Here is a 15,156-nt window from a genome sequence, read left to right as displayed (position 1 = left end):
TGAGATCATGACCTGAGCCAAAGTTGGTCACTAAACTGACTGAGCCACCCAGGCACCCCTCTAAAACCTACTTTGTTGAGTTATTTTTTTTTTTATCATGAGTAGATGTCATACTTTGTCAAATGCTTTTTCTGCAGATACTGAAATGATCATACAGTTTTTATCCCTTCTCTTATTTTTGCGATATATCAGACTTTAACCTCCTTTTAAAAAAACTACTATAGGTGAAATCAGTTTAACTATAAATGATCTCCCATTATTCATGTAGATCTTAGATGTTTTTTCTTAATTATATCTTAGTTCATCTGAAAATTTTGTTTTGTACTGCAGAAAAATATAACTTAATGACAGGCCATTAAAACATACTATCTCATTCCTAAATTATCCTGAATTATAGTTTACTCTGTGCACCAAAATCATTCTTGTCTTTTTAGGACATTCAGTGAAATGAGTAAAGCAGAAGAACAGTATAGCTTGTGCCAGGAACTTTGCAGTGAACTTGCTCAAGATCTGCAGAAAGAAGGATTAAAGGTACTTTATTTAGATGTAGTGTTCTTAGATTTAACATTTTTTAATAATAAAATACTACCTTAAAGGAAGAGTTAGATTTTGCATCTGAGTACAAATTGAGAAATATTGAGTATCCCCAATAAATAAAGAGTAATCCCCAATAGAGATAGATTCAGTTTCTCAATAAATTGAGAAATATAGAGTATCCCCAAGAGAGACAAATTCAATTCTGACCCATAATTGAGGCCTATACTGAGATCAGTCGATGAAGAAACAACTTAGGAGGGTGGGCTGGCTCCAGTATAATTCCAGAGTTTATACTACTTGAGGAGTACATTTGAATAAGTTCAGAATCAGACTTATAATGGCATTAGAGAATAAAGCAAAGGTAATGATTTCCCTAGAACTGTATTTACTTATTATAAATGTCTTTCCAACCATCTTTTAATGTTTTCCTCAGGTAGACAACGATTTTCTAAAATAGGCATTTTGTTTCAATTCTCGAATTCCAGATTGTTTAACATACTGAGAACAAAACCTTGAAGACCCTGAATTTCTATTTTATAACCTTCACTCACAACAATCTATATGTAGTATTTTTCCAAACTCTCAAACCAGAGGTGGCGTTTTTACAAAGTGTAGCACAAAGGTATTCAAAAGTTATTACCAAAAAACCCCCCAAAACAACAAAGGTTATTACAAAGAATGGGATATCTATATAAGTACATTATATATCTTATAATCCTTTTCTATCATACCTGAGTGTGAAGATTTTTAAAAAAAATTGTTTTAATAAACCTGTAATTTGGGAATCATCTTAGATTTATAAGAAAAGTAGCAAAGATAATATAGAGAGTTCTGATATACCCTGTATTATCATAGCTATATTATTACAGTACATTTGTCGAAGCTAATAAACTGACATTAGCACATTTCTATTGGCTAACCTCCAGACATTATTTGGATTTTACTCTTTTTCCATTAAAGTCCTCTTTCTGTTCCAGGATTCAGTCCAGGGAACCACGCTGTGTTTAGTTGTCATGTCTCCCAATCTCCTCTAATCTGTGAAAGTTTATGAGTATTTCCTTGTTTTTCATGACCTTAACAGTCTTAAGGAGTATTGGCCGGGTATCCTGCAAGATGTCTTTCCATCCAGGTTTGGGTGATGTTTTTCTAATGATTAGACCAGGTTATGAATTTTTAGAAAGAGTACCAGAAGTGAACTGTCCTCATTACATCCTATCAGGGTATATGATAACTACAAGGTATCATAAATGATACTAACCGTTGTCACCTGGTTAAGTTAGTGTTTGCTAGGCTTCTCCACTGTGAAGTTACTATTTTTCCCTTTCATACTCTATTCTTTGGAAGTGAGTTAATAAGTCAACCCACACTCAGAACCTCCAGGGGGTAATAAAATACACATAACATAGAATTTATCATTTTAACCATTTTTAAGTTACATTTCTGTCATATTGAGTTCATTCATATTGTGCAACCATCACCACTATTAATCTCCAGAGTTTTTTCATTATCCCACACTGAAACCCTGTACCCATTAAACAGTAACTGTAAAGGGAGTTCTTATGTGCAAATGGTTTAGCATAGTATCTAGCATACAGTAGACACACAGTAAGTGTGAGGGGAGTAATAATTATTGGCTAAAATGGGATTTTTAGATATTTCAGTTATTCTTTTTAGCAGATTTCATTACCATGTTTTATAAATAATTGATTATACTTCTATATTATGTGTATTTAAGAGATCTTTCTAAATTTTTGTAACCTACAAATTAACTTTTTTCTAGAAGTTAGAAAGCCATATGTAACAATGTATTCTGTTTGTTGCAGGGTAGAACTGTTACCATTAAACTGAAGAATGTAAATTTTGAAGTAAAAACTCGTGCATGTACAGTTTCATCTGTTGTTTCTACTGCAGAAGAAATATTTGCTATTGCTAAAGACTTGCTAAGAACAGAAATCGATGCTGATTTTCCACATCCCTTGAGATTAAGACTTATGGGTATGACTTGTTTTTCCTTAAATCTGCTAGACCTTCCCAAATAAATTAACTTGGGAAATAGTCTCTCCTTCGTTTTATCTCTTAAACCTGTTGAGGAGTTTGTACCTATGCTGCCATTTTTCTTAATTCTTAGAACCTGATATAGGTGGAACAATGCTCATTAATTTAATCCCCATAAGAACCAGATAAAGTTGTTCTTTTCCTTACTACTTAGTGAAATCCTTCGGGCTAGGTATGTTTCAGAATTTTAAACTTTTCAGATTTTATGAAAGTGAATTTAGTGCATATACTCACTATGTTTTGTAATACTGTTTTGGTATCTGAGGCACCACCTTATGATAAACACATTAATACTTTTGTAGCAAACAAGAAAATATCACACTAGGTTAAAGAGAATTGGGTGAGAGGAGGTATATGGACAATCACTCCAAATGCCAACTTTACTGCTAAGAGTGGATTATTAGCCATGCTTTCATGTATGAAAGACAGCACACACTTGAAATTGATTGAATAAAGTTTGTTAAATAAAAGAGCTAAAGTGCCGGGGCACCTGGGTGGCTCAGTCCGTTAAGCTTCCAACTTTGGCTCAGGTCACAATCTCATGGTTCCGAAATTCGAGCCCCTGCCTGGGCTTCCACGCTGACAGTGCAGAACCTGCTTGGGATTCTCTCTTTCCCTCCCTCTGCCCCTTCTGTGCTGTCTCTCTCTCTTGCGCTCTCTCTCAAAATAAATAAATAAACTAAAAACAAGACCCCAAATCTAAAGAGCAGATGTTAATGACAGCATCATTCATAATTGCCAAAATTGGAAACAATAAAAATGCACATAAAAAGACATGGAGGCACCTTAAATGTAAATTATATTATTATATTACATTTATTATTATTAAAAGAAAGAAGCCAGTTTGAAAGGTTAAATACGGTCTGATTCAAACTTATGAAATCTGGAAGAGACAAAACTGTGGAGACAGTGAAAAGATCAGTGTATGTCAAGGGTTAGGGGTGAGGAAGGGATAAATAGACTTAGCACAGAGGACTTCCAGGGCAGTGAAACTATTGTGTATGATTATATAATGGTGGATACAAATCATTAAACACTTGTCAAAATCCATAGGATGTACAACACCAGGAGTGAACCTAATGTAAACTATGAGCTTTGAGTGTTAATGTTGTGTCACTATACGTTCATCATTTGTAACAAATGTACCACTCTGGTGCAATATGTCAGTTGGAGGAGGCTGTGCGTGGTGCGGGCAGAGGATATGTAGGAACTGCACTTTCTGCTCACTATTGCTGTGAACCTAAAAAAGAGCTAAAGAGTTTTTGAAATTGACTTCAATTAGTTGGTTTTTTTTTTTTAATTTGTTAATGTTTATTCATTTTTTGAGAGACAGAGTGCAAGTGGGAGAGGGGCAGAGAGAGGAAGACACAGAATCTGAAGCAGGCTCCAGGCTCTAAGCTGTCAGCACAGAGCCTGATGCAGGGCTTGAACCCACACTGTGAGATCATGACCTGAGCAGAAGTCAGATGTTTAACCAACTAGCCACCCAGGTGCCTCAGTTAGTTGATCTTTAATGGTAACTTATGTCAGATGTTAATTGAAAGACTTATATAATCATGCGAACTCCCAACAGATACTATTTAGTGACACCCAGTTTTATAAAGGAATGTAAATTTCATGCAAAGTACCTGTTTTGAAAACTCATCCTTTAATTCAGAATATATGCGGTATTGCTTATTATTTTTCTCTAAACAGCCTTTTGTATATATGTCACAACAATATTATGCAAAATATTTTTATGCATTATGAGTGAATTGGCTTTGTTAAGCAATTAATTGTGGTTGGTTTAATTTAGGTGTACGGTTATCTAGTTTTCCCAATGAAGAAGACAAGAAACAGCAACAAAGGAGCATTATTGGCTTTTTACAGGCTGGAAACCAAGCTCTGTCAGCTACTGGGCACATGCTAGAGAAAACTGACAAAGATCAGTTTCTAAAACCTCTAGAAATGTCTCAAAAGAAGAGCTTCTTTGATAAAAAGCGATCAGAAAGGAAATGGAGCCAACAAGACACATTTAAGTGTGAAGCTGTGGATACACAAAGTTTACAGACATCAGATTCATTCCAAGTTTTAAAGAAGATGAACGAGAATTTAGAAACATCAGAGAATTCAAATAAGTCTCAGATATTTACCTGTCCCATTTGCTTTAGGGAGCAAGGAAGCATCAGTCTGGAAGCCTTTAATAAACATGTAGATGCCTGTCTTGATGGATCTTCAATTAATGAAGACCGTAAAATGTTCTCATGCTCACATGCTTCCTCTACAGAAGTTAACAGGAAAGAAAATGTACATCATTCTTTTTCACTCCATGAGAAGCAGGATTATGAAACCCATCAGAAGCATTCAGGAATCAATTCAGTAGATTGTGCAGAGCTAGTAGAGACTAAAGGTAACCCACCTAAAGCAGAAAGTGTAGGTGCTTTAAGTGATAAGCACAGCAAAGAGGAATGTGCTGTTTTTCCAAGGAAATCGTTTAATACTGAGCAACATTATCAGAATTCTTTCTCCCCTGTTTTACTGGAAGATATGGGGTCAAGTCAGCAAGAATCCCCCCAGCCTTATTTACCCGAAGTGATAATAACCCAAGCTCTAGTTTGTCCTATTTGTAACCTGGAACAAAAGACTTCAGATCTTAACCTGTTCAATATGCATGTGGATATATGCTTAAATAAAGGCATTATCCAGGAACTGAGAAAGGATAATCTAGCTAATCAACCCAGAGAAAGCACCAAAAGTACTGGTGAGTTTGTAGTCATTTTATTTTATTTTATTTTATTTTATTTTTTAACATTTATTTATTTTTGAGACAGAGAGAGACAGAGCATGAATGGGGAAGGGGCAGAGAGAGAGGGAGACACAGAATCGGAAGCAGGCTCCAGGCTCTGAGCCATCAGCCCAGAGCCCCACGCGGGGCTCGAACTCACGGACCGTGAGATCATGACCTGAGCTGAAGTTGGACGCTCAACCGACTGAGCCACCCAGGCGCCCCCTGTAGTCATTTTAAAGGACTTGATTATATAGGAATGTTTTATTAAAATTGAGATTGTTGTTAAATATGAAGCATATACAATTAAAGGGATAGTTTGTGTATGCTGCCATTTAGGAAAATGTTATTTACCTTATTAGCATAGGTTAGAATTAACCGAAGCCATTAGATTTTACATTTTGGGAAAACTCCATTTGGGGCTTGATTTAGCACAGAACGAACTCATAAATTCAGGGAGCTAAGTGATCTCATAAAAAATGAGATTCCTGTGGAAGGAATAAGTCACAGGGATAAAAGGTACAGCATAGAGAATATAGTCAATGGGACTATAATAGTACTGTATGGTGACAGATGATAGCTCCATTTGTGGTGAGCACAGCATATCATTTGTTGAATCACTGTGTTGTATACCTGAAACTAATAGAACACTGTGTGTCAATTATACTTCAATTTAAAAAAAGAAGAAAGAAAAATTCGTTAAGAAAACTTTTGCCAAGGCACAGTGGTAAATTAACTATAATCACACAACCAGAAAGCCTCTTTAAGTTGTTTTTTGGTAGTCTGAGTCTAACTCAACTTCAAAAATAAAATTAAGTGTATACTGATAAAATAAGTAAATTACAAAGAAATAATGCTATAAAGTTAGTTTCTGGTATGTCTACATATAAATTATGTAGTACTAAGGAAGTTTTTATTATCTTTAATCAGTCAGCTTTACCTCTTTAGATTTTTATACAGCTTTATAATTATTTCATGTTGTTCATTATGGAATTTCTTGACTTTTCTTTCCTCTAAAGATACCTCAGGCCAAGCACAAAAGACTGCAACAAAAACAAAAAGGTATGGCTAATTTGAGTTTTAACAAAGCTGGCTATAAAATTGTTATATTTTGAGGTCTAATTTTTAGGGAATGTTAAAATCTGCTCTTATAAATCAAGTACAATTTTAAAAATCAGTGATTTGCAAAACAGTTAAAAAATATCTTCTTGCATTTTAATTGCTGTTCTTTTTCATTCCAGGCCAGGAATGTACTCATCGTCAAAGAAAGTAAAACCAAACAGTCCCAGACACACTCTTGATACATTTTTTAAATGAATATTGAACATTTTACCATTGAACATTTTATTCTTACTTGAAACTTGTTACTTTATAGTCAACAAATCTCTTGTTCTTCATTAAGTTTACAAATTCATTTAGTGAAAGACAAGTGCAATAATTCCTTCCCAAATGACATTTCCTTCATATGAATTTGGAATATAGACTAGTTTACTTCTTTACACATTTTGGATAACCAAGAGAATTTCACTTCTATTATACATCAATCAGAAATCAGTCCTGTCATTTTAAAATGAGAAATTAGGAATGGAATCAGAAAATGATTTTTTTTGTAATTACATTTTATAATAAATATAAAAATATATTTATAAGGGCTCTCAGAGGTTCTCACAAACCTATGTTAGCATAATAATATTTCAGCACTTAACCACTTTGTTGGCATTGGACTGCTATATTTGATTTTGGTAACTTCTACAACTTCATATATTCGTAGTTTACCTCCTGGGATATTCAAATACCTTGTGAGCCTTCGTAATTAAAATTTATTCTAAGTTCTATGAAGAATATTAGCTGGGCAGAACAAGCATGAAGGTTTCGTTATCTTCAGGAAAATAATATCACAGTATTATCTTCTGTGTTAAAAGAATTCTTTAAAATTTGATTATCCCTTTGATTTCTTTATTTAGAATTCCTTTATGAATAAGCATGTGGCTCACTTTAACAATATTTAGTGTAAGATTCAAGGTGTTAATTTCTGTATAGGACTTTTAAGTGGTGGTATTTCATTTCTTAACAGTTATGTTTATACTTTACACAGATCTATAAAAAAGGATAAATTGTACGCTCACTTTATTTTTATTGTAACCCTTTAGAAAGAAGTAATTCAAAAGATTAATGTGTATTAAAGCATCTCATTCATCTTATATTTCTATCACATTTTTGTTAATATTAATGAAAGAAGATAGCTTAATAGTGATCATCGTAGTTACTGCAAATACTTTTGTGCTATTAATAGAATTGTTTTCAAAAAACAATTATTTAATTGAAACATGAAATGGAAGCCATTTTCTGTTACTCCTTTAAAGAACTGAATCTTTTGCCTCTTATATTTTTGTTGTCTCTTTTCATGTTATAGCTCATTATCTGAATTTATAAAGAAATAATATTTTAGGAATAGGTTAAATTAGAATCTCATACAACTTTTGGCCAAAGTGGTCACTGACTTTAAATTATTGTATTATTATATTTATTATGCCAGTCTCAGGCCTAATTATTATCCTATGCTATGGCAAGTTCAGAGTTCTTATGTGATTTATATATCTCAATTCTGTACAAAATTAAGTTTAGTAAAGCACTGATTTAATGTCTTGAAAAGTTAATAGTATCATATTTTGTTTTTTCCATCTTGCCTCAGATTTATTTTTACTGTATTTTCAACTTTAAATATGAAATTATTTTCAGCTATGTGATTCATGTAATTGAATGTTATCATTTAGTAATATTTAATAATAATTTAAAATAAAATTGGAAGTGTTTCATTGATCTTTTAGCCAATAAAAATGGTTTTCTTACTTTTCTACTCTTTTCTCACCTCTGATTCTTTGTCTTTGATTCTCTTTGCCCCGAATTCTCTCCACATTCTCTTCTATTTAATGTATCCATCTCATTTTACTTCTCATTATGATTTTGCTTTGAGGTATTTTTAGGAAATACAGCAAAACTACAAAGAATAACCACTTATGATCTTATCTACTTAGAGGGTCAGAACATAGGGAACCACCTGAGAGAACATATTTGCAACACATTTGACTGGCCCAAACTAGTATCCAGAATATATAATCCAGAAGGTAAAAATGACTCCTCTGTATTAGTAAGAAAGAGACAGATAGCCAATAGAAATTTGGACAAAAGACTTTAAATGTCACTTTACATAAAAAGAAGTCCAAATGGCCACGAAATATGAAAAATTCTCAGCCATTTTAGAAATAGGGAAATAAAAAATAAAACCACAAAGAAGTATCACTACATCCCTACCAGATTCACAAAAATGAAAAGATCCAATGATATTAAATTGTGGTGATGTTGTGGAGCAATGTAAACTCTACTTTTGAAAACAATCACTTTGGAAAACAGTTTGCCCTTCTTCAGTAAATTTGAAGATGTGTACACTTAACCTAGCAACTGCACTCCTAAATAAACACCTTTGTTGGTTTTCTTCCATTTGCTCTCCAAATTACTGGCCAAATTATTGGCCCTTGACCATGTTTTTGTCTAGTAAGGGGCCATGGCAATGGGGAAACCACTACAGGAGATTTCAGGGAGGAAAGCAGATGAAGTTGGGTATTTATTCCCACATGTAAGTTTGGTATGATCATCTTGAGCAGGTTAGGTCCCTTGACCGAAGGTCACAACTGTTTTTTTGTGTTTTTTGTTTTAATGTTTATTTTTGAGAGAGAGCATAAGTGAGGGAGGGGCAGAGAGAGAGACAGAGACAAAGAGACAGATGTTCCAAAGCAGGTTCTGCACTGAGACTGAGTGTGCAGAGCCCAACAAACTCATGAACCTTGAGATCACGACCTGAGCTGAAGTCAGATGCTTAACTGACTGAGCCACCCAGGTGCCCCTAGTCACAATTTCTTTATACTGTGTTCTCTGCTCTCTTCAGTTTCTGATAATCCTTTCCTTCCCTCACCCCATCAGCCTGGGAGTGGCAACAGAGCCTTGCTCTTACTAGTTTTGGGGTGCTGCGGTATCTTTTGTGGTTCCCCCACACCTTTGTAAATGGTCCTTAAATTCATCTCACAATACAAACGTTTTTCCTGCTCAGAGCCCTAACTGATACAATGTCTTGGGGAAAATATTGAACATGTTCCTTAGGAAGTATGTACAAGAATGCTCCTAGGGTCCCCTCCCTACGGAAAATAAAAAAACAACCTCAATGCAACCTGGCTATAAGCATACATGACAACATCCCTCACAACCTTGTGACATGAAACCACTTAATCAAAGAAGTAAAAAATATGTAAAGAACTATGCCACGTGACGTTCGGGGCTCAGATCTTCAGGTACAAACCCAACTGAGCAATGCCAGCATGAAGAAAGTTGCCTCCTGGAAAGAAAAGCCTCGGTATCATGACTCTGTGTAAGAATCCTGCTAAACTAGCAGCACTGTAATAGCCAAAAATGGAAAATAAACCAGATATTAATTTAATTCTACCATTGTATATTCATGTCTATTCAAACAATTCAATTCTATACAGTGGCAAAAATGAAGGCAGTAAGCCAACAGTAGATGAATATCACAAACAATCTAGAGTAAAAGAAGTAAGTCATAGATGGCAAGTCATGGCATGCCATCAGCATGAATACATTTGTAAGCAGTGCAAAATAGTTAAAACTGTTGTGTTAAGGATTTATCCATATGAGATCAGATTACTAAGAAAAGCAAGTATGTTACTGTCCTGAAAGTTAGAATAAAGGTTTCTTCTCTAGGGAGATAGTGAAATGTGATTGGGGAATGGTACATAGAGCTGCTGGGATACAATCAGTGTTCCATTTCTCGGGTGGTTGATTGCATGGAGGTTGCCTTTAAAAATATTCTTTAGGGGCACCTGGGTGGCTCAGTAGGTTGAGCGTCCCACTCTCGATTTTGACTCAGATCATGATTTCATAGTTTGTGGGGTCGAGCCCCACATCAGGCTCTGTGCTGACAGCATAGAGCCTGCTTGGGATTCTCTCTCCTCTCTGTCTGCCCCTTCCCCTGCTCACTTGCACACACACTCTCTCTCTCAAAATAAATAAGTAAACATTAAAGAAATTCCTTAAGCTGTACATACATATTTTATACACACTTGTTCATATGTGACCCAAAATCATAATAAAAAACCAATTCACAAAGTTCCTGAAAATTTAACAATCTGATCCTGCAAGCCAGTACAAGCTAGCTGCTACATATCATTCTCCATGATACACTCCAAACATAGGCTTGGCATTCAAAGCCATTCAAGTCCGACTGCACAGCTTATAGTTCTGAAGAGACCAAGCTATTTCTCCCCTCTGGTATGAAGCTTGCTCCCTCTGTCCTGAATGTGCTTCCTGAATGTGTTTTTGCTGTCTCCCACCATTCACAACTACTCATCTTTCAACTCAGTCCAGGGGCTGCTTTCAGGAGAGGGCTCTGCCCTCTGGAAAAGCTGATCAGTCATTCCTTTGTGCTTCCATTTCTCTATGAGGACACTGAAACATTCCTCACTATGGCTTTGCTGTGGTCTTGTCCCACTAGATTGCAGGTTGCTAGAGATCCTAGGCTGTCTTCACTGATCTCCAAATTCTAGGTGTGAAGTGAATGGCGTGGCGCTTAGTGCTACTATCATTTGATGACCTATAAATGAATAAATAATATGTAACCAAAGAGTGGTGTCTATTACTATCTTACTGTTTTTCTCTGGGAAGACAGGTGGTGGCTGATGTAAGTGGCTGCACTCAAGCTGGGCTCTAAGGGATGGGCCTTCCAGAAAGAAGGAATTATATTTCTTTTCCTTTATTGGACATTGGCTTGCATTATAAATGTTTTATTACTGTGTGTGGCCTCTTTTGGGTGGCTTGGAAGTATTTGGAAGAAGGCTCCAAATATTACTATTAACCTAAGGCTTAAAAAAAATGGTTTTTGAGGAAATATTCCATTTTGAAAACCATACTTGGTGCCTAGTGCTGATTTTTTTTTTTAAAGTAATTCCATTTTGAAAAGTGGTAATAGATTTGAACATACCTGGTGCTGGTAGGATTTTAGTGAACTTCACAGAGCAATGGAGTTTATTTCCCTGGAGCAAAAACTGTTCTTTTGTTGTATAATTCAGGGATAATCACTTTTGCTTTGTAATGCAGAGCAAAACAGTTAGATTAACAGTTGTTCAAGAAAAACTCAAATGCTATTATGGTGAGTAATGGAAACATTCCATTTGTTAAGCAAACCATAATATTGAACTGTTCTTACAAATGTGATGTAATTTCTAATTGTTGCTCAGCAAGACTGAAGATAATTCAGAGGCAAATAGTGTTGACGCTTTACTTCTAACCCGTCTCTTTTTATTATGATTTCAAACTCCTAAAACATTCATATACATAGATATACATACCTTAGATATGTGTGCACACACACACAACCTCTACCAAACCCTTGTCTATTGAAATCTGTCTACCCTTGTAAGACCCCTTGAAAATGTCCACTTCTTTACATTTTTTTCATTAGCTCATTTCTCTTTAAATCATCTTGTGCATTTTTATAGACAATGCTCTCTTAAACGTGTGTGCGTGTGCGCGAGCTTGCGCACGCGCATGCGTGTAAAAAGGTGGGTCAGTTCTGGGGTCAAATCTAGTTCTGTTTTATGAGGACTTAGGTTTTTGGGTTTTTTTTTTTTTTTCACTCCTAAAATCTGCTAATGTGAGATGTGCCATTGTTTTGTTTGGTTTGATTTTGTAACCCGTTGAACCCACTGTGCTCAGGTGCTGTGGATTCAGGGCAGAAGTCCCGGTTGTCCTCCAATACTCCGTTTTTCTTCACTATTACTAGAATCTGAGCTAGGCACACGGTTGTCCTGAATAGATTACTCTATTTGATCAATTTTATAAACCGCTAAGAAATAATACCCAAGACGGGGAGTCCAACAGCTCACGACTGCATTAAAATGGGATACCAAGGTTTGGGAGAAGAAACTGAGAGACTTACTTTATTCCAAGGAAAATTCTGGAAGCCCATTTAGGAGTGATTCAATACTGAAGTTCTAAGTGTTGGTTACAAATCCAGCCTCGACGTTTCTCAAAGTTGTACGAAGCACTCAAGTGTGAGCTGGGCGTCTTCGCAGAGCGCTTCACCTCAGGTGAAACAAATCCTGAGACGGCGCAAGCCGCACCCGCAGGCAGACCCGCCCAGGCGGCCGCTCTGGGCTGCGCAGGAAAACGCGGGGCAAGCGGCCCCGAGACCGCCCGGAACCGAGAGCCACAGAGCGGCCCGACCGAGCCTTCCCGCCCGCGCGCTGCGCACCCCCCCGGGGGCGCACATGGATCCCGCCCGAAGCAGCCCGGGTCGCCAGGCGGCGGCGCGAGAGCTACTGCGAGGCGCGGCCGCGAAGGGCCTTCGGGAAGATCTGAGGGGCGCGGTGGTCCGACCCTGGATCCCGAAGCACAAGGGGCCCCGAGAGGAGGCGGCGGCGGGACACGAGATCCGTGAGTTCCAGGACGCGGCGTGCAAACGTGGCGGTGGCGGCGCCTGGTGGGCGCTTCAGGACTGGGGGCTGGGCGCCCACCCTCCGCCCCCGCAGCCCCTGTGGGCTAGTTTGCCCACCCAAGTTTTGGCTCAGACTGTTTTATTTCAGGTGAAGCCTCTACTGTGGATGGAAGGAAAGAGTTGCTCTTTCAATTTAAGGAAGAGTGTTTGGTTTTTGGGGTTTTTTTGTGTTTTTTTTTTTAATAATTACGCCCTATTGCAAATACGGAAAGAGTTTTATATGCTGTTATCTCCTATATCCTGACTCATGCAGTGATTTATTGTGTGACTTTAAATCACTTAATCTTTCTGTGCTTAGGTGTTTGAAAGCATGGGATGGGTCTTTTGTGCCTTGAGATTAAATTAAATTTTTTTTTTTAACGTTTATTTTATTTTTGAGACAGAGAGAGACAGAGCATGAACGGGGGAGGGTCAGAGAGGGAGACACAGAATCTGAAACAGGCTCCAGGCTCTGAGCTGTCAGCACAGAGCCGACGCGGGGCTCGAACTCACGACCGCGAGGTCATGACCTGAGCCGAAGTTCGCCGCTTAACCGACTGAGCCAGCCAGGCGCCCCCCTTGAGATTAAATTTATAGCATAAACTGAGGCACATTGTTCAAGAATCTTTAAAAGTTGAGAATGATTTCCAGACTGTTAACAGAGCACCAGTTCCTTAATAATGTTTATTTAGTTCGTCCATCTGTCCATTCATTCATTCTAGAAATATTTTCAAGAGCTTACTACTTACTGGACATATTTTAGATGAGTATGAAGTCGGAGCATGACAGCCCTTCTGGTTTTGGTGGAGGGTTGATAGACGAAAAAATTAGTAACAGAGTAAGAAGTTATTTTAAAGCAGTGATTATTACTCCGGAGGCCACATAGCCTAACCCCATTTTAGGAAGTTTTTCTCCTGTGTCTTCTTCTAAAAGTTTTATAGTTTTATGTTTTACGTTTTCCTCTATGATCTATTTCGAGTTAATTTTTGTGTAAAGAATGAAGTTTAACATCAAGGCTCATTTGTTTTGTTTTGTTTCATTTTGGACATCCAGTTGTTCAAATACCATTTGTTGAAATGATTATCCTTTCGCTGCTGTCACAGACTTTACACCTTTGTCAAAAATCAACTGGCTGTATTTGTGAGAGTTTATTTCTCGACTCCGTATTTTGTTCAATCCATCTATGTGTTTCTCTGCCAATACCATGCTGTATTGATTATTGTAGATTTATAATAAGTATTGTGACTCCTCCAATGTTATTCTTCTTTTTCAAAATTGTTTTGGTTATTCTAGTTCTTTTGCCTGTCCATATAGGTTTTAGAATCATCTTGTCTGTAGCTACAAAATATCCTTTTGGCATTTGATTGAATTGCATTAAATCTATGGGTCAATTTCATATAATTGACATCTTTATTACATCCTCAATTCATGACATCATGTATCTTTTCATTTATTTAGGTATTCTTTAATTTTTCTCATCAGTATTTTGTGTTTTTTTGGTATTAGAGAAACTGGAACTTTTGTTGGATTTATATACTTTTAAGTATTTTGATTTTTGATCATTTTAATTATAATTTTTAAAATGGTATTATTTTTAAATTTTGGTTTCCATTTGTTTATGCCAGTATATAGAAAGGTGGTTGATATTTATGTGTTGACCTTGTATCCTACAACTTTGCTAAACTCACTTATTAGTTCTAGAGCTGCTTTATACATTCTTTTGGATTTTATATGCAGATAATAAAATTGTTTGCAACTAGACTAGAGACATTTCGATTTCTTGCCAATCAGTATGCGTTTTAATACACTTCTACTGCTCTATTGTCCTGGCTAACACTTCCAGCACTGTGTTTAAGAGTTAGACTGGACATTTCTGTTTGTTCCTGGGTAAAGAAAGCATTGACATTTTTATGAGTAAGTAGAATGTTAGCTGTCAGTTTTTTGTAAATGCTCTTTATCAGGTTGAAGAAGTTCCCTTCTATTCCCAGTTTGCTGAGAGGGTTTTTTGGTTTTTGTTTTTAATCATAAATGGATGATGATTTTTTTAAAATGCTTTTACTGCATCAATTAACCATATATTTTTTCTTCTTTAGACTACCTGTATATACATTGTTTGATTTCCAAATAATGAACAAATTTTACATTCTCAGGATAAACCTTACTTGGTGTGTTAAACTTTCTATGTATCACAGGATGTGTTTTGATAATGCTTGTTCAGAGAGTTTTGCATCGATGTTGATGAGGGATATTGGCTTGTAGT

The 15,156-nt window shown here is 36.4% G+C and overlaps 2 protein-coding genes across 6 annotated transcripts in view; both read left to right on the top strand.

Moving 5' to 3' along the window:
* POLK (DNA polymerase kappa) overlaps nucleotides 1-8,176 on the top strand; it is a 73,336-nt gene extending 65,160 nt beyond the window's left edge. For all 5 annotated transcript variants that reach the window (XM_060637780.2, XM_060637779.2, XM_060637776.2 and 2 more), the window contains 5 exons: nucleotides 435-531; nucleotides 2,361-2,532; nucleotides 4,388-5,332; nucleotides 6,376-6,418; nucleotides 6,598-8,176. In XM_060637780.2, coding sequence (XP_060493763.1) covers nucleotides 435-531; nucleotides 2,361-2,532; nucleotides 4,388-5,332; nucleotides 6,376-6,418; nucleotides 6,598-6,673 — 1,333 coding nt within the window. In that variant the 3' untranslated portion in view covers nucleotides 6,674-8,176. The remainder of the gene's footprint in view (nucleotides 1-434; nucleotides 532-2,360; nucleotides 2,533-4,387; nucleotides 5,333-6,375; nucleotides 6,419-6,597) is intronic.
* Nucleotides 8,177-12,404: 4,228 nt separating this feature from the next.
* The window catches only part of ANKDD1B (ankyrin repeat and death domain containing 1B), a 63,408-nt gene continuing 60,656 nt past the window's right edge, over nucleotides 12,405-15,156 (top strand). The window contains exon 1 of the mRNA XM_060637791.3: nucleotides 12,405-12,856. Within this exon, the coding sequence (XP_060493774.2) occupies nucleotides 12,691-12,856 (166 nt within the window). The 5' untranslated portion in view covers nucleotides 12,405-12,690. The remainder of the gene's footprint in view (nucleotides 12,857-15,156) is intronic.

Source organism: Panthera onca, chromosome A1 (genome assembly GCF_046562875.1).
Source record: "Panthera onca isolate mPanOnc1 chromosome A1, mPanOnc1 haplotype 2, whole genome shotgun sequence".
Taxonomy (NCBI): Eukaryota; Metazoa; Chordata; class Mammalia; order Carnivora; family Felidae; genus Panthera; species Panthera onca.
Note: the sequence above shows the minus strand (reverse complement) of the source record. Positions and strands in the feature narration are given on the sequence as shown.